General features: G+C 51.8%; 9 protein-coding genes across 9 annotated transcripts; 4 read left to right on the forward strand and 5 right to left on the reverse strand.

Moving 5' to 3' along the window:
• Nucleotides 1-101: 101 nt before the first annotated feature.
• CC77DRAFT_1058833 (hypothetical protein) lies at nt 102-1,464 on the reverse strand (the record flags this gene model as incomplete). Its single annotated transcript, XM_018528169.1, has 5 exons — nt 102-956; nt 1,018-1,094; nt 1,165-1,201; nt 1,268-1,293; nt 1,344-1,464. 5 exons carry the CDS (start codon nt 1,462-1,464, stop codon nt 102-104), a joined length of 1,116 nt encoding a protein of 371 aa, XP_018388522.1.
• Nucleotides 1,465-2,499: 1,035 nt separating this feature from the next.
• CC77DRAFT_693963 (FAD/FMN-containing isoamyl alcohol oxidase-like protein MreA) lies at nt 2,500-5,099 on the forward strand. Its single transcript, XM_018532780.1, has 4 exons — nt 2,500-3,125; nt 3,181-3,380; nt 3,443-3,639; nt 3,699-5,099. The coding sequence occupies exons 1-4, from the start codon at nt 2,656-2,658 to the stop codon at nt 4,791-4,793; spliced, it is 1,962 nt and encodes a 653-aa protein (XP_018388523.1). The 5' UTR covers nt 2,500-2,655; the 3' UTR covers nt 4,794-5,099.
• Nucleotides 4,975-6,352, forward strand: CC77DRAFT_694001 (hypothetical protein). The gene is made up of 5 exons (XM_018532781.1): nt 4,975-4,997; nt 5,052-5,344; nt 5,457-5,758; nt 5,814-5,878; nt 5,943-6,352. The coding sequence occupies exons 2-5, from the start codon at nt 5,154-5,156 to the stop codon at nt 6,267-6,269; spliced, it is 885 nt and encodes a 294-aa protein (XP_018388524.1). The 5' UTR covers nt 4,975-4,997; nt 5,052-5,153; the 3' UTR covers nt 6,270-6,352.
• An 82-nt stretch (nt 6,353-6,434) lies between these two features.
• Nucleotides 6,435-6,893, reverse strand: CC77DRAFT_1092487 (hypothetical protein; the record flags this gene model as incomplete). The annotated part of the gene is made up of 2 exons (XM_018529633.1): nt 6,599-6,893; nt 6,435-6,538 (listed from the first exon to the last, which is right to left on the reverse strand). Exons 1-2 carry the CDS (start codon nt 6,816-6,818, stop codon nt 6,435-6,437), a joined length of 324 nt encoding a protein of 107 aa, XP_018388525.1. The 5' UTR covers nt 6,819-6,893.
• A 283-nt stretch (nt 6,894-7,176) lies between these two features.
• On the forward strand, nt 7,177-8,353 carry CC77DRAFT_1058837 (eukaryotic translation initiation factor-like protein 2 subunit beta; the record flags this gene model as incomplete). The annotated part of the gene is made up of 4 exons (XM_018528170.1): nt 7,177-7,188; nt 7,323-7,464; nt 7,519-7,574; nt 7,628-8,353. 4 exons carry the CDS (start codon nt 7,177-7,179, stop codon nt 8,351-8,353), a joined length of 936 nt encoding a protein of 311 aa, XP_018388526.1.
• A 1,064-nt stretch (nt 8,354-9,417) lies between these two features.
• Nucleotides 9,418-10,690, forward strand: CC77DRAFT_694094 (DUF124-domain-containing protein). Its single transcript, XM_018532782.1, has 3 exons — nt 9,418-9,917; nt 10,024-10,373; nt 10,441-10,690. Exons 1-3 carry the CDS (start codon nt 9,635-9,637, stop codon nt 10,657-10,659), a joined length of 852 nt encoding a protein of 283 aa, XP_018388527.1. The 5' UTR covers nt 9,418-9,634; the 3' UTR covers nt 10,660-10,690.
• Nucleotides 10,691-10,755: 65 nt separating this feature from the next.
• On the reverse strand, nt 10,756-12,365 carry CC77DRAFT_1085971 (aspartic proteinase precursor; the record flags this gene model as incomplete). The annotated part of the gene is made up of 5 exons (XM_018529426.1): nt 11,929-12,365; nt 11,730-11,862; nt 11,447-11,640; nt 11,346-11,391; nt 10,756-11,264 (listed from the first exon to the last, which is right to left on the reverse strand). Exons 1-5 carry the CDS (start codon nt 12,199-12,201, stop codon nt 10,756-10,758), a joined length of 1,155 nt encoding a protein of 384 aa, XP_018388528.1. The 5' UTR covers nt 12,202-12,365.
• Nucleotides 12,236-13,914, reverse strand: CC77DRAFT_1017937 (RNA-binding domain-containing protein; the record flags this gene model as incomplete). Its single annotated transcript, XM_018524504.1, has 1 exon — nt 12,236-13,914. A coding segment is annotated over exon 1 (1,385 nt), but the record flags the coding sequence as incomplete, so codon positions are not given.
• A 223-nt stretch (nt 13,915-14,137) lies between these two features.
• On the reverse strand, nt 14,138-17,615 carry CC77DRAFT_694348 (hypothetical protein). The gene is made up of 3 exons (XM_018532783.1): nt 17,326-17,615; nt 16,796-17,210; nt 14,138-16,738 (listed from the first exon to the last, which is right to left on the reverse strand). The coding sequence occupies exons 1-3, from the start codon at nt 17,452-17,454 to the stop codon at nt 14,397-14,399; spliced, it is 2,886 nt and encodes a 961-aa protein (XP_018388530.1). The 5' UTR covers nt 17,455-17,615; the 3' UTR covers nt 14,138-14,396.
• Between the last annotated feature and the right edge of the window lie 309 nt (nt 17,616-17,924).

The following is a 17,924-nucleotide window of genomic DNA, read 5'->3' on the forward strand; positions in this document are numbered from 1 at the left end:
ATAAATTCACGACAGTTGGTGTCAGTGATATACGTAAGCTCAACTCTGCTGCACCGCCAATTACACCTGGTATCTAGCCATCATCCCTCCTGCTCCGTCTTTTATAGCAGATCGCGAGGTCTTTGTTCGCCATTCGTACTGTTCGAATCCTTCTCGTGGCTGTTGTCCACTGTCCACGCAACTGTCTTTGTGATCATCATTGGATCCCCACGTTGTGTGTCCCTTCTCGTAATGTGCTTGTCTTCGCCCGGTACATTTGTCAGCTCCAATTCATCAATCTCCTTGAACGTGCTGTGCGTCTTCGCAGTTCTCGTGAAGCGTTTCGACCGAGCATCCCCCTGAGAGCCGGCTGTGGGGTACATGTACCCGCGATTGCTTGATTCATCTGCATTCCTAAGCGAAGGGATGCAGCAACTGAGAAAGTACTTAATTGTTGGGCCACATGTCCCGACAATTGCGAGTCCAGATTCGATGTTTGAGAGGGTGTAGCCAACTCCGTATGACCCATCTTCCGTGGCCTCTTTCAGTACAAAAACTTTGACAAGGACACTCGTGCGCACCGCGCCGACCACAGTGACTAGAATTCCGAAGGACAGAAATGCAATGACCATGAGCTTACGACCAAGAGGCATTTTCAAATCGTGTAATATCCATGAAGGCATGAGCAGGATTAGGACATCAGTCGTGAGCACAATTAACGACGTGCTGACAGTGTAGGCGCCAGCATCAACGCACCGTCCTTGAATACCGGGATTCCAGTACTTAGATATTGGATTGCATTGCAGAATGCAGGCGAGAGGTGCAGCAACGGCGAAACAGCCGTTTATGATAAGTGTTCCCCATAGACAAACGTTTATCCACTTGTTCTGCGATCGGAGCTTGATGAGTGTCATCAAGAAGGAGGCCTCAACCAAGGCGAGGATGGGATTGTAGATGATCGAGTTCGCATAGTTCCACTGCGAATCAGTCAGAATTATGAATATCAGGCGACGACGATGATGCTACTTCGTAACGCACCTTCATCATCACGATCGGATCGATTGCACCATCAGGGATATCGCGAGTATGGTAGCCATAGTAGCTGGTGAGAATATCTGTCGAGTGCCGTTAGCTGTATGCACACATATATTGCTAATACGGAGTGCGAAACGAGAAAATACTTACAACCACACGTTGTGAAAGAGAGAACGAGGTTCAAAAACTAATGTACAGTACACATATTAGCTAAAGATACTGGAGATCACCATGAACCGGGGCGGTGCTTTACAGTCGCAATGATCAAAAGTAAATCTTCTGAATAATGTGTGAGTAGAGATGTATGTTAAACCACTGAACAAACTCACCAACACCCAACCTGCCTCCTTTAAGCCTGAGTACAACACGTACGGACACTATCACGACACAGCAAACGCTTGGAAAGATCGCCAAGAATAAGTTCACTGGCTGTAAGCCTTTGTTTGCCATGGTAGAAATTTGTGTACGCAGAAGAAACGCAAAGTATAAAACAAAGCAAGTATACCGAATTTTGGAACCAGGCAGCACCTCGGGACGGTCGTTCTTGCAACGAAATTACTGAACTTTCCGTCTCCCGCTTCCGTCTCATCTCTATTACCCTGGGAGAAGAAGTAAACAGATTCGTGAACGGTTGTGATTGGTCAATGTAACAGAAAGCGGCTCACAAATCCTATACGCAAGGGTTTCTGCGATCCTGCTTCACAGAACAAGTACATGAACCTTGGCCATGACCGCTGATTAGACAATCCTCCGAACCTTCCGGAAGGAAGCTTGGCAAAGGGCATCCCTTGTGGACTTGTTGTGATGTCCAATCATAAATCTGGGTAGAATTCTGTGGCGTTCTGTCGGCTTTATATTCTCCTTCAAAGTTTCCGCGGAAGCAACTGCTTAGAAGTACAGTGAATGGCAGGTAATTTTTTGCTTCAGCTACTTGAGGCGGAAACAGATTGTGTGAAGTATCATGGGACGCTTCGTATCGTCTTCGCGGCATCCTGGACTCCATTCGGCATGGTTTCTGGACCACATGCCATGAGTGACCCACTACAGGTTCGACGAGGACATGTGAGGCCGTCTATCAAGCCGCTGAATGGTGATCCTTGCTTCATATGCCCTCCATCACACCTGTATCCTGCAGTTGGCGCAGCTAAGAATATTGTGGGGCTCGAGGCGGCTGAGAACCCTGAGCCAAATCCTTCTTCGCTTGAGATATTCCAATCTCCAAATCGCAAAGATATGCTAAAGCCGAAAGCCCGAAGGTATCTTCCTTGTGTTTTGACGATCAAAGACGGACCCGGGAAGGGCTTTGGCGTACTTCTATTGGTGGAATAGCCGCCACCGAGCGGGCGGGCCGCATGGGGAAGAGGGAGATTGAGCGAGGGGCGGCAGCTACACTCGGACACGCTTTACGAGTAATGTAGGTACAACGACCTGCATATTGCTGCTGCATACAACGCAACGATCCCTCCGACATTTGCCTCTCAGGTATCGCCTGCCATGTGGTTCGACACATAGTTCTCGAACGAATCCTTTGGCCTAGCGCCATGTGGAAATGAGTTCATTTATTAGGGACACCTCACGTAGACATGATTTGCTTCTCCGTTGCCGACACTTTAGTTCTTGCTGAGCTGCAGTTCTTTCGCTATGTCTGCACGTGGTCCTTTCTTGTTTCTTGTTGCAAGAGCTATCGGCGCCCTTGGCAGCCCTGTCGCCATACGCGATGTCGCACCTGCTGCTGCTACGGTCTCTGCGGACTCTCCTGCAGGCGTTGCTCTTTTCCCCCAGGAGGCAGTTCAATTGACCGACAAGGTACTGAAGACGGCAGAGAGCCAAACCAGCGAGGTTGATGTGAATGCACTCTTTGGATTCGATAGCGGCAATGAGACAACGGCTATTTCAAAGCGTGCACTCAGCAGTGGTCAATGTAAAGCCTTTCCAGGCGATCCAAACTACCCGAAAGAGTGGGTATGGTCTATCTTCGACCTCTTACTCGGAGGAGCACTCATCAAGACAACTCCTATCGCCGCGCCTTGCTATAAGAAATCAGCCTGGGATAACTACGACGAGATGAAATGCGCAGACATATCAGCCAGATTTACTACAGCCGATCTCCAGTAAGTAAAACTCCACATGTAGCAAATATTACTGTTCACTAACCTTCATGATCAGCACGAGTGATCCAACCTCCATGATGTGGCCTCTCTTCCAGGGTCGTACATGCGTGCCAACCGACGATCCCAGTGGTACCTGCACACTAGGTGGCTATGCCTCTTACTCCATTGATGTCGAGAACGTTGCCCAGGTGCAACTTGGCGTCAATTTTGCTCGCAACATGGACTTGAGGTTGACTGTTAAAAATACTGGCCATGGTAAGTGTCCCTTGTACGGATTGTATGTGAGACATATATTAACTTCACACGCTTACGTTTAGACTATATTGGAAAGTCGTCTGGTGCTGGTGCTCTTAGCATATGGACACACAATCTTAAAGACATCCAGTTCATCAAGAACTACAAATCCACAAAGTACGACGGCCCAGCTTTCAAGGCTGGTGCCGGAGTCCAAGGGTTTGAAATCTTGGAAGCTGCTCGTGACCACGATGTAACTGTTCTGGCTGGTATCTGTGAGGTAGGTTTTGTAAAAGCATACAAGATATTAGGCGACCGATTACTAACGTTCAAATGTAGACAGTTGGATGGAGTGGCGGCTATGTCGCCGGAGGTGGCCACTCACCTCTCGCATCCATATACGGTATGGCTGCTGACCAAGTTCTCGCCTATGAGGTTGTCACCGCTGATGGACGCTTCGTGACTGCCTCTGAATCTGTCAACTCTGATCTCTTCTGGGCCCTTCGCGGCGGAGGAGGTGGGACTTTTGGCGTTGTTACGTCTGTCATCGCTAAAGCCCACCCCAGAATCCAGGTCACCAAGTCCGTCTTTTCATACCAGGCTCCGGTCAACGATTCCGAAAACTTCTGGAAGGGCGTCAACGCTTATATGAAGCGCTTCCCTGAGTTTACTAATGCCGGTACCTATTCATACTTCTGGATCTGGAATTACGGCACCTCGCTCGATTTCCAGATGACTCCCTTCTTTGCGCCAAACCATACCATTGAGTCTTTCAATGCGCTGACTAAAGAGTATTTCGATGACCTCAAGTCGTTCAATCTCTCGGTAACCCCAAACACTACTTACTATGAGGACTTTTACTCTGCCAACAAAGGATCATGGGGCGCAGATACTCTTGGTGTGACCAACATTCGTCAAGCTACCCGCCTTTTCCCAAAGAGTCTTTGGGAAACCGAAGCGAAGTTCAACTCTTTTTACACCACGATCAAGGACACAGTGATGAAGGGCCACACTGTCGGTGGCTACCATATGGCTCCAGGAAATCCCTCCAACGTCGACAATGCTGTCAATGAGGCGTGGCGTAACACCCAATCTTTCCTCATCACTGCCAATCTGGTTCCCGAAGATGCCACGGCAGCTCAGTTTGCAGAAGCTTCCGACTACCTTACCTACGACATCATGGACTCTTGGCGTGCGGTTGCTCCAGCTTCCGAGGGTGGCGGTGTGTACCTCAATGAGGCGGATATTCAAGAGCCAAACTGGCAAACCGACTTCTACGGCGCGAACCACTACCCTAAGCTCCTCGAGATTAAGAAGAAGTGGGATCCAAAGGGTGTGTTCTATGCTACCACAGCTGTTGGCAGTGAGAATTGGGTTGTCAAGGATGGCGATCAGGGCGCTCAAACTCAAAATGGTCGCTTATGCCGTGTATAGTTTCTTGTTTTGCGATGTTTCAGGGAGATTGTCGAAGAGAGCTTGTTACTGCTAGCCATGGTATCAGTGAACATGGAACTTTGTAGTCACCCTGCACCGTTCCTGAGATGCTCTATTCTTGCGTGAGGTTGTGTTCACTACCAACTGGGTACCCTGATTTTGATCTCCGTCTGTCTGATGTTGATTGTTCCGAGAGTCTCCAGAATGTTTGTGTCTAAGAGGTGTTAGTTTAGATCCTCTCACGTGATTCACATTCACTTATCAGCGCCCCCCTCCCACTATATATACCCAGGCTTCCTCCTACTTACATTAACCAACACTGCATCTCTTCTTGCTCTACAAGAGGGGCTCTTGTGAATAATGTTATTTTCGCCTCTTAACGCGTTGCACCTTCCCCACCCACTAGCGCAAAACAACAGACGCGTCGCAACACAACGTCATAAGCATGGGTTATCGCCCGCGTCAGATCAGGGCATGCCGATCAGTAATGAAGCCAGGCTGCTTTTCGAGCTTGAAAACGGGCTGGTGACGGACAGTTGCGATGTTGTGCGGTATACAGGATTTTCTTTAGACGCAAATTATTCACCTTACATCTCATTTACGTTGTGCGCGTCAAAGCGCAATAAACGTGTCGCGCAAGTACAGTATCTGATTCATCTGTAGGCGTAAGATACGCACCTTGATTGATAACGGTGAGATGAAAGTCGGCGAGTTCCAGAAAGAGGTCAATATCACTCCCAATGCATATTCGCGTTTCATGAGCCAGCACGGGAAGGACAAGGGATCCGAATCTTCCGTATATCTGGCAGCGTGGGCATTCTTCAAGACGCGCGAGATCCAAGGCATCAAAACAACCCCGAACAAGAAGGCGAAGAGTAGCCAAGGACCCGCAGAAAAGGATAGCGTACCCAGTATTGACGACATCGAGCTTGACGGCGAGAAGGACGATAAAGTGCCCGTATTCGGTGAGCTTCGTGACTTCACTACAAGAAAGCTATATACTGAGAATTTGGTGAATAGACACATGCGACGACGTCCGTAAGAAGATCAACGCGCACCTCAAAAAGCCCGGTGTAACACAGGCGGTAAGTTGTAACTGTACGAAACGCATGTGAGACATACACTAACTTCGTATCCTCACATATGTAGGCATTCCTTCGCGCAGCCTCCACATCCTTCCACAATCCGCCCAAGACCCTCAACGCCCGCCAACTATCTGCTTTCCGCAGCAAGAAGGGAGCATTGAACGGCAATACGTCTGGTGTGTTTTACGGTGCTTATGTCTACTTTGAGAAACTGCGTATCAAAGAAGGCAAGCCCAAGAGCAAGAAGAGGCAAGAAATGGAAGAGATACATGCCAAAGATGGCGGTTTGGATACGAAGCGCATGCAAGACAGGCTCCTGACATTGGCGGGTGATCATTGGCACCATGACGCTTACGGGAGGACCATTCTCAACGGAGAGGTTCTGCTTTGAGAGCGTAGAGGAATAGGTGCTTTGCTCGCTAATGTATTTGTTCGATATGCCGCAGTAACAGACTGGTATGTACATGACGCCCAGCGTGTGTGGGTGTCGGATGAAGCTCAACGCCATGAACGCCGATGCTTGAATGTGTGAAGCCGCCGCGGTAGTATAAAGCGCTCATAACGTCGCTGCTGCCTCAACAGCTCCAGCGAGCTTGAATGTCTTGGGACTCGAGAAGACGACTTCGACAGGGTACTTCCATTCCATGAATTTGGCCCATCCTAGAAATTCGTTAGCAACCTGCAATGCATCCGTCCTCGTGGATATGGAAGATGACGTACCCCAGTAAGCAGCCTTTCTGCCAAAGTATTTGCCCAGATATGGCACCATGACCATGGTCAACAACAGCTCCAGTTGTTGCAACGACTCTTTCCATTCCCGGTCTGCATCCGACATGTACTCTTCTTCGTCGGCTTCGGAGCTCGTTGCAGAGGACGGTAATGAATCGATGTCGTCGGGAGAGTCTGGCTCTACGAAGCTCTCGCTGTTGCTCATCGACATGGCGACGACGGTGTTGGGCGAACGAGAAGGAGGATAGACGTATGGCTCGCTCGGCAGGCTAACGTAGCAGCATCGGCGGAAGTAATAGGGTCGCGACAGTAGATGGAGTAGACGCGTTCGGCCATGCAGTTGGAGCGCTACAGCCAATGAGCGGAGGTGGGGCTTAGCGGCAGCCGGCACGTGACGCAAATCTTGGCTCAGAGCGTTCGACTCACACATGTGTTGCGGCGAACTTTAAGGTGACGGCTCGCCCTACTCTTCGACCCACCACCCCTACATAATACAACCTACTCCGAATCCGTAGCACTACACTGCGACTGCTCCACTGAAGATCGAAACCCAGACTACAACCGCAATCATGGCTGACACTGTACGTCATTCAACCCCACGTTCGCTGTCGAAATATCCTGTGCACGAGTGGTGGGCAGCCTGCATGCCAGCTGCCTAGCCTTCACTTTCCTGCATCTTCTACAAAGAGCGATGTGCTAACGGATCTCTGTAAAGGCCGATCTCCCTGACCGCAAACCCCGCAAGTCTGTCCAATTCTCCGAAGGTGCCACGATTGTCGACAGCAACGGCGACGTTACAGAGTCACTAGAGATGAACGGCGGCAAGGACTCTGCCGAGGGCCACTCCTCAGGTGGTGGTAAGATAGCCCACATACTGGCAACAGATCAGTCGCTGACAACAATGGCTGTAGGCGACGACAAAGAGGTTGAAGAGGTTACCGATATGTTCGCTGATCTGGCAAAGAAGGTGAGGGCGCAAAAAGCAATGGTACTGTCAACAGACCACTGACAGAACCACAGAAGAAGAAGAAGTCGAGCAAGAAGAAGGAAGGCGAGGACGAGGACGGCGCAGAGGGCGACTTTGCTGCACTGAAGAAAAAGAAGAAGTCTAGCAAGAAGAAGGTCGAAGACGACTTCGAGGCCAAGCTCGCTGCCGCCGGCGGAGACAAGCCCGAAGGCGAGGAGGAGGTCGCTGCCCCCGAACCCGAAGTACAGGAGGGCGACATGATGAAGGGCACCGGCATCTGGCAACACGACTCGACGACTCCCATCTCGTACAACCTCCTCCTGAACCGCTTCTTCACGCTCCTCCACGCGCAACATCCCGATCTCGCCAGCTCCGGCACAAAGAGCTACAAGATCCCGCCCCCACAGTGTATGCGCGAAGGCAACAAGAAGACTGTTTTCGCCAATCTTGCCGAGATCTGCAAGCGCATGAAGCGTTCCGACGAGCACGTTGCCCAGTTCCTGTTCGCCGAACTGGGTACGAGCGGTTCGTTTGCCGACCAGAAGCGTTTGGTTATCAAGGGTCGCTTCCAGCAGAAGCAACTTGAGAACGTCCTGAGACGGTACATTGTCGAATACGTGACATGCAAGACCTGCCGCTCGCCCGACACGGACCTATCCAAGGGTGAGAACCGTCTCAACTTCGTGACTTGCAACAGCTGCGGATCAAGGCGTTCAGTACAGGCCATCAAGACTGGTTTCTCTGCTCAGATCGGAAAGAGGCGGAGAATGGTGGGCTAGAGGGTTTGTGTTATGCGCTTTACGATATTCAATGTTATGCATGGCTTGGGCTGGGTTTTCTCGATAAGCGGGCGCTACGGCTGTTGCTGTTATGACGCTTGTTCGGCGGATGAGAACGGTCATGATCATGATGGATTCAGAGCAATGTCTGCGGGATAGTTCACGTATATTTGGGATGAGTCAAAAAGGATACAGTATGATAGAGGTCAAAAGAAACATGCTCATTACGTGTTGTGTGCCGTTTGGTAACTTGGTGCAGACGCTGGCAGATGACATGCAGACTAGCATTTGTCATTTGAGATGATCGTGGGCGCTTGCATGCCGTTCCCAACTCGGACCCTGATAGCTTGCGGTGCGTCCCGGAGCTCCCCTGCGTCGTGGATGCATACAAGCATGTTTGCTTCCGTTGCTTTCCCATGTCCTCCCCATTAAAGATAGCTCCCCGCGCATAAACCACTTTATGCTATTCTCTTGCTCACCCGTCGCACAGCCTTGGCACAGCTCAGAGCGACAGTTGCGGGGCGCTGATTCGGCGGCTCGAGGCACCCCGCTAGCCAACAGCTGCGCGCTGGAGGCTGAGCAGCTTGACCAAGGAAGACACCAACGGGGGCGCGCGGTTAAAACGTCTATACTGCATGTGGTGCTGATGCTTCCGTAGACTAAATCAATTCCTTCTCCGCTCTCCTTCCCCCTCTCGTCCTGTAGTTGTGCGCGTGCGTGTACTGCTAACATCTACTCCTGCGTCGTCTTCCGGGTGACTACCATAGTCGCGTCGACTTGGTCTCTGCAGAATTGGGAGCTTGAGCATGTCGGGATATCAGGGAACGCCACCGCCAGGTGGGAACTACTACCCTCGTGAGTCGCATATCGCAGTACATGGGGAGGTCAACTGACACGATACAGCTCCGCCAGGTACATGCCGCCCCCTCTCGTATCCTCTCACCAAACGTCGATTGTTTGCTCACTTAGCTCCTCATGCCACAAGACTTGCACCCCTGAACAGCAACCTAACGCATACCAGACCAACAGCCCCAACAGCAGTACTTTGCCCCTCCTCCAGGAGGCCAATCCTACCCACCACCGCCCACATCCCCTCCCGCACACCAACAACAACACTATCCCCCTCCACCGGGCAGTAACCCCAACCCACAGCCACAGTATGCGCCGCCGCCTGAGAAACAACAGTATGCGCCACCACCCGAACAACAGCACTTCCCACCACCGGGCCAAGCACAATCGCCGCCCCCTCATCAGCAGCATCCACAACATCAGCAGCAGCCGATGAGCCCTGGCTTCGGTGGATTTCCTGGTGGAAGTCCAAGTGCAAGCCCATACCGGGACGAGCAGTCAGGATATCCTGCTGAAAAGACAGGACATCCAGGTATGGGACAGTCGCAACCGAGCCAACAGACCATACCACAGCAACCGCAGTACGTAGGCCAAGCAGCGCATACCGGCCCTGCAAGTGCCTCAGCAGATGACGTAGGAACCTTCAATGGAGGAAGTTATCGTGTGAGCCATCGGGACACAAATTCGATCCTCACAGTGCAATTAGCGATCGGATGTCCGTTTACCGCGAAACCTGGTACGTCTTGCAGCACATGTTCCATATCTAGCCGTTACACTGCGCAAGAAAAACAGAAGAACCACTGTCTAACAGATGAAATCAGGTGCAATGATAGCAATGTCCCCCACCATGACGCTGAAAGGTAACCTGAAATTCTCCCTTAAGAAAGCACTCATCGGTGGTGACATGAGCAAATCTACATACACCGGCCCCGGTGAACTCCTCCTCGCTCCTTCCTCTATAGGCGACATCACCATCATCAAGCTTGGTGGAAAGGAACAGTGGTCGGTGGGCCGCGACGCCTTTCTAGCCTGTACACAGGGTATCGTAACCGAGTACAAGAGCCAGGGCATTGGAAAAGCCATGTTCAGTGGTGAAGGACTGTTCGTGTACAAGATCAGTGGTACGGGTGTGCTTTGGGTTACGAGCTTTGGTGCGATCATTAGGAAAGATGTAAGCTCCATCCTTGGATACCTTCCCATGTTAGGTTCTATGGTTCGTTAACGTTGTCTCAATTTAGCTCGCAGCCAACGAGAAGTACATCATCGATAACGGACATCTGGTCGCATGGAACTGCAAATACGTACTCGAGCGTGTTGCTAGCGGGGGTATCATCAGTAACATGACGGCGGGCGAGGGGCTCGTGTGCAAGTTCACGGGACCAGGGACCGTGTTCATGCAGACAAGGAACGCGGCAGCGTTTGGGCAGTGGTTAGCTGCCAATGCTGCGGCTCCGTAGTCGCAATTTCACACGACAAAGGTCTGGATAGTAGAGAAGAATGAGTGATACCATTACCGCAACTAATGATCTAGCGACATAGGAGTGAACCAGCCTTCATTTCGGCACAGCCAAATTCTGCATCCCCTCCACCCTCTGAACAGTCCCAAACCTCTTCTTTCCCTGATCGAAAATCGCATAAACGCCCTTAAGCCACGTATCCCCGAAAATATCAAACTCACTCTTTCCACGTGATTGTATCCCCCCGTACTGCATGCCCGCCCCACATTTCGCAAATCCAAAATCTTCTTTTTGTACTTCAAATTCCTTGTCACCCACTGCAAGTGCCAGAGTAGGAAGATCAGAGATTTTTGTTCCGATGGGGAAGGTCCAACCTTGATGCGCTTTATCGTACACAGCGCCTGGGATAGTGCTGTATATCTTCTCGCAGAGTGCGTCGTCAACAAGGGCCAGTGTAGTTCCTGTATCGGCGATTGCAGTATTTCCGGGGGGTCGTTGGATAATCTCGCCGTTGAGGGTAGCAGTTGGGGAAGAGAACTGCCAGAAGCCTTTTGATGGATCGATGGGCACATAGTGTGGTTCTGAGACGCCGCAGCGCGAGAGGACTTATTCGTCAATGTAGCCGAACGTATAGAAGGATTCGCCATGGTCGACGTCGTTTTCATCGCGCCAGGAGCCGAGATAACAAGTGAAGAGCTCTTGGGAGGAGGGGATGTCGGATTGGAGAATCATCTAGGGGTGTGGTGAGTCTCCAGTAGGGAAACGAGGTCAGCATAGATAAACTGACCTGCTCTACGGGTGTGGCGACTTTCTTTGGTTTGACGGTGTTGATGTGACCGAATGCCAGACCTAGCAGTCCGTCGCCTGCACCAGAAGTGAACTGCGGGCTGAGTTTACTCGCAAGTTCGATGGCCTGGCCCTCGATACAGAGACCACCAAGGGTAACATTGTCCGTACCGACGATCCCAGAAGCCGTAGATCCTATCAAAGCAGTTATTCGGCTAGATTTTTCCAAGATGAACACACGGAGAGCAGTGAAGGAAATCACTAAAGAGAGTAACAGAACTTACCATCACCGTACCTAATCCTCCAGCTCGCCCCATTCATCTTCTTGAACGTCTTGCTAGCCTTCGCATCAAAAACATTATGTTTGCTCTTAATCCCGGCCACCTTGGTCTCCCTATCCAACTCCGTAGACCATAACTAAAGATCTGAGCTGCCCGTATCGAAATGCAAGTTCATGATTTGGGGCGGCGTTCCAATCTCGACAGGACAAATGTAAAGCGCGTCGTTCTGTTGATCTTCTGCTTTGACCTCGCCTGTTTTGTCGTCTTCAACCTTTCGCAACACGGGTGTAGTGGCTTTCTTGTCTTTAGGTTTGAAGAAGTTCTTCAAGTTCTTGGTTGCGACGTCAACCATTTGGAAGGGGCCTTCGGTTGTGGGTGCGAAGTCATATTTTTTCAGGATGCTGGCATACTGTTTCATACCTGCGCGTTCGCAAGCTAGGTTGGGGACGATGGAGATACGTTTTAGATTTGACATTGCTGTAAAGAGGGAGACCAGGTCTGATTGTTCGATTTAGTGTTGATAAGAATTGATACAGATGGTGTAACACTGCGGTGAGTAGGGTAGCGCGATAGCTGCTATCAGAGCGTGACAATAGTATCAGGGTATTGAGAGCGACAAAAGGCGTAGGTAGAAGGAGACTTTAATACGTGTAACCATGCGCCTTCCAGTCTTGTAACACGCAGCGAGATACCTGCCGTACATGGCGACTAGCTCTTACTTGTGGGGTATCCTATATGTTTGGCCTGACTACAAAGTATACTCTCATTCAAAGGTAGTCTTCCTCCCTTGCGATTCCACAATAGCTTGACTTGCTCTCGGCGCATTCGAATGCGCTGCACCACTCTTGATGGTTCTCGGATCAACCTTGCGCTTGAAATCCCGTCCGCCATTGCCCTCTCCTCTATCTTGCCTGCTTCCCATATCATCTCTACCTCCTCTGCCACCTCTGCCACCACCCCTGCCACCACCTCTGCCTCTTCTTTGATCTCCGTCGTTGCCAAAATTCTTCCATCGGTCGGGATTGACTCCGTCCACAGGCTCGGCCTTGCCAAAACGTTTATCATACCTCGTTTTCGCGTCCTCGGCAAATTCACGACGCAACTCTCTGCCCATCAGTTTGTTGACTAGCCATTTCCTTTGCTTTACGGGTTTATTGGCGTCCTCTTCGTCACTGCTCTCATCCCTGTCCTTTTTGCTCTTGAACGCAGATGGATCTTTGAATACGAAGCCTTTGACCGCTGCCGTTGCAGCTTCCACGTCGCCGAAAGTAACCCAAGCATATCCCTTGCACTTGCCTGAATCTTCAAATGTTGCCATATGAATGTTATCGATCGCTCCACATGGGGCATAGTGTGCCTCAAGGTCTTCCTTTGTAACATCGAAGGAAAGGTTGCCCACGAAAATGCGCTTGTTCGGGGGATGGCCTGGTTTAGCACCCTTGCCCCCACGGGTGTCTTGAGTCTCCTCTGTTTTGGGCTTGTCTGGGCGTCCGTCAAAGCTCTTCGCGTTCTTGATGAGTAGCGCGCGTCCATCCATCTTCGTCTCTGTCAAAGCAATCGCTGAGTACATTGCCAGCTCTGTAGAGAAATCCACATATGCAAAGCCTTTGTTCGTGGGCTTGGTGGTCCAATTGGCGGGAGTCGGCTTTGTCGGTGGGGGCATGTGGACGCGTGTTATTTGCTCACTCGCAATCTCAGTATTATCGGTCAAGAACTTTCGCAGTGTCTCCCTGGTGGCAGACCATGGCAGGTTACCAATCCAGACGCCATATGCTGAGCGCTGTGCAGCCGTGTCCTTATCCTCTCTCGCCGCCCCGTCTATCTTCGCAACCGCTTCTGGTCCATCTACGTCGGCGGCGGGTGTCGGGTTCAGTTTCGCCTTCTTTGCTTTACGAGCGGCCTTCTTTGACGCGGGTTCGGGAAGACTGATGTCGATCTCGAGCTCTTCGGGAAGTATCTCACGTTTGCGCTTTTTCGCTGGTGTCTCCGCTTCATCTTCGGTGGCATCGGCCTGCGCAACCTCAGCGTTCGATTCTGTCCTCGAGCGCTTCTTCTCTTTCTTCTCCTTTTTCTCCTTCTTCTTTTCGCGGCGCTCCTCCTTTGAAGCGACGGCGACTTCGTCGGCAGAAAGCATCTCAGTATCTTTCGACATTGTAGCGTGGGTGATGTTGCGTATCAATACTTTAGGTCTCTAACTTTTTTCTGGGGCACTTTTTCGCTAGTAGGTCCGCGCTAGAAGACCCTGGCTTAGTCATGTTCTAAGAAGAACACCAGATTTCTGCTCCACAGTCGGATCTCTTTGGCCATGAACGATAATAGCATCACGAAGTCACAAGCAAATATACGTTCAACAAGACTCCAATAGATTTACTACACATATGGAAGTTATTTAGAAAGTAAGGAAAGATCAAATTGAGCCAAGGTAGGAGAGCCGTAACCGAGCCAGAGGCAATATAGAACCCCACTGACATGTCCCGTCGAGGTGTATTGAAGCGCGCGCCAGCGCCTTCCGTGTAGGGAGTGTTGAGTTATTCCATGTTTCCCCAATTGCACTCCTTTAGACGCCCCCATAACCCAGAAATCCGAACGCTATAAACAATGATCTGGAGCACTCCGCTTACCTTTATGCTTACGAAGAATGTAGCTCGTCAACAGCCGTGCTCGATCTGCTTACGGCATCTCCTCATCGCTAGCATCGAGGATGTCGTATTCCTCGTCGGTCATGAAACCGTCATCGGACATTAGTGCAACACTTTCGGCATCCTCGAAAAACTCGTCATCCGAAGCGACGGTGACGGTACGAGCGACTGTACTCTTCTCAGACGAGGGAGACATGGGCTGAGCAGTAGTAGAAGACTCATAGGTGCTCGACTCAGGGGACTCTTTGTCTAGCTGAGGGAAAATCATACCGGAAGCGAGAGGCTCAGATGAGCGCTGCTTCTCCTCAACGGGGAGTTCAGCGACTGGCTCCTCAGGCTTGATCTCAGCCTTGGATGGAACAATCGGCTCCTGGTTGATGGTGGCAAGAGCAGCTTCGTGTTCCTTGCGGCGGTTCGTTTCCTCATGAACCTTACGACGGCCCTCTAGAAGACGCTCCATAGCAGCCTTGCGCACACGCTGGACACGCTCCATCTTCTGTTGGTCCAGTTGTTGTTGCAAAGAGTGGTGCGCATCCTTCATCTTCTGCAGGTTCATTTGCTGTTGCTGAGAGTGTTGTACATGCTTCATCCTCTCAGCTCTAGCTTGTAGGAGGCGCTCGTAAAGAGGATTCGATCGAGGGGCAACCTCAAACGTGGTAGCTGAGCCTGGGGTAGGAGTAGGGACGCTCTGGACTGGCGCAGGAGGAATCGCTGGCTGGGCGACCACAGGGGAGGGCACGCCAACGACGGCAATATCACACCACAGACGATGACCGAAGGGCATACCTTCAGGGGTCTTCAAGCGCCAGTAAGAGATAGCAGTGCCCTCACGTTGGGGTGCCTTCATAAGAACACGGAACTGAGCCTCCTCGCCGGCCTCGACGGTATGTCCGAGTATGTTGCTTTCGCTGGCCTCTGCGAGATCAGTGTGGCTCAAGGGACGCGTGTTGTCGATGTTGAGCATGTTGTCGCCACCAACGTGTCGTACACTGCATCCTCGTGGCCAGGCGTTAGGGCCTGGGTTGCGCAGAGTCCATACTTGAACAAACTGGTGGCCTGCACAGATCTTGGAACCGTCAATGATGGTATCTCGAATGAAGTGTGCGTCAAGGCCCTCGGTAGCGGTATCCGATCTGGCAATGGAGATAGCTTCCGACTTGATGGGCACCGTAGGCTGGATAGGCTGAACAGGCTTCTCTTGCACTGGCTCTACAGAGTCGACGAGCAGATCACGAATAGCGATCTTCTCCTTCTTGACTTGAGGCTCTGCTGAGGGCTTCATGTCAACAATGGTCTGGACCTGAGTCGCAGCGTTGGTAGAAGGAGCGACAGGGGTAGTCTCAGTCGAGGTAGATCGCCTGTCAGCAATGCGATCACCAAGCCTAGCAACGGACTTGTGCTGCTTATCATCGTTGAGAGTCGTGACGCTAACGCTGCGCACAGGTGTCTGGAACTTGATGAGTGGATGAGTGTGGTTGTGCTTGTTGCTGGGATGAGCTTCGCAGTTTTGGCAGAAGTCGGTGTCGTGACAGACTGCACACTTGTAGCGAATGCCGTCAATGTATGACAGGTTTTCCTTATCCTTGCAGAGAGGACCGTCACAGTAGATACCGTAGTGGCGGTTGGCGGTGTTCATGGGCTCAGCCAAAGGCTCATAGATAGGTACGAAGCGGTGACGGGGGTGAATGAACTTGGCGTTCTTGAGACAGTCAGAGCAGTAATCCCAGTCTGGGCAATTCAGGCACTTGTGGCGGACACCGTAAATGAACTTGTCGCAGCCATCGCAGACAGCGTTGTGACGAACATTCCTGCCGGAATTGCACAGGAAATCCGCCAGAGTAGGAAGCACAGTCTCGGATGTGGCAGGCTTGAAGGTATGGCCAGGATGGTGACCATGCTTATTGCTAACATGGCAAGTCAAGCAAAGGTCGTAATCATCACAAGGGATGCAGGTGACGAACTCCTTCTCGGGGAGCACGGTGACACAGCAGTTACAGGTGCGAGTGGGCTCCTGTTCGTAGGTAACAGACTGCTTCTCATCGGTGAAAGCTCCCGGAATATCCTGCTGTTGGGGCTCCTCGGCCTTGACTTTGGGTGCGATGCGCTGGGTAGTGCTGTTGACGACACTGCCATTCTTGACGAAGCGCTTGACCATCCAGTGTCCGCTTCCGGGGCAGTGAACACCGTTGTCGACACAAGCAGGGCAAAGGTCGTAATCGCCACCATCGCATACGCTGCAATGGAAGTGCTCGTCCTCCATGGGCTCGTTGCAGTTGTTGCAATAGACAACCCACGAGGTGCATACATTGCTCGGCTTGGGGCGGAACGCAAGACCCGAGTTATAGTTGGCAGTTGCAAGGTTGTTGAAGAAGTCTGTTATGGGTGTTAGCTAAGTGTTGTACGGCAAATCACGTTCGCGTTGGTGCTTACTCTGACGGGCAGTGAAGGCCTGCGGTACAGGAGCCTCGCCGTCAGCATCTGCCGTCTTTGGTGGCGACACAGGACTGATGGCCTCCTTCTTTTCCATGTCCGGCGAGCGGGCAATTACCGGAGAAACAGGTGCATTGCCCTGTGGAGTGAGGGTATCTGAGCTCATGCGGTGAACAGATGGCGCGTAGCCTGGAAGCGTATGTGGCGGCATCGGCGCGGGTGCGGGCGCAGGTACGGGCTCTTCACCAGGAACGGTAGCTCTCAAACGCAGCTTGAGTTTCGCCTTTGCGGCGCGGAAGAGCGTCTTGTAAACCTGGGGTTTGTCGGCGTCGAGGATGACATACGAGGCGGCGGAGTCGGAGTAGCGCTCGAATACGACCTGCTCGCCAGCTTCAAGCTGGAGGATGCTTCGGAGCTAAACATGGGAGATCAAGTTAGTATCGTCCTTCTTGAGCGCGTTTGGTCGTATATCCAGGCGACCGAGCCGATCGCCTGAGCATGATAACCTGTGGTAACGAGCAACTACGGACCTTGTCGGGCAGCACATGGGCTCCAAGATCCTTCAGAGGCAGCTTGAACTTCTTTGTCTGGCCGCGGAACAGGACCTTGACCACGATAGGCGTGTCCAGAGTCACGGGGACGTTGTTAGTCGCCGCCATGATGGGCGAGTGAGGCTGGCGATGAGGGTGAGAGTAGTAGTCAGAGCGACTGCAGCTAGCTTGCCGCCGCTGTAAGGAAGATGAAGAGGTGCAGCAACTTGAGTGTTGATGTTGCTGTCGAGGCTGGTTGATGGAGTTGGGTTGAAGGCGGAGGTGGAGCAGGTGAGACGGCGGAGCAGCTGGAGGTGTAATGGTAGCTGCCTAAGAAGTGGGGTCAGTGCGTTAGTGGACGCCGGGGCGCGCGCCAACCTTCTCGTACACCGGATTTCCAATGCTCGCGTCGCAGCGAGAGCGAAAGGCAGACGTTGGCTTTGTAGTTAGGTTCACTTGTGGGCTGAGGGACTGATGGACCGTCTGGCTTGTGGCAAGGTACTCTCGACTGCTATCGCTCGCGTTTGGCGGCTTAGAGTTGGCTGGCTTCTACCCTTGGAGTTGGTCAGTGGTCCGCTACCACGAAAGGCAGCCAGACA

Source organism: Alternaria alternata, assembly GCF_001642055.1.
Source record: "Alternaria alternata strain SRC1lrK2f unplaced genomic scaffold CC77scaffold_5, whole genome shotgun sequence".
In the NCBI taxonomy this organism is placed as follows: domain Eukaryota; kingdom Fungi; phylum Ascomycota; class Dothideomycetes; order Pleosporales; family Pleosporaceae; genus Alternaria; species Alternaria alternata.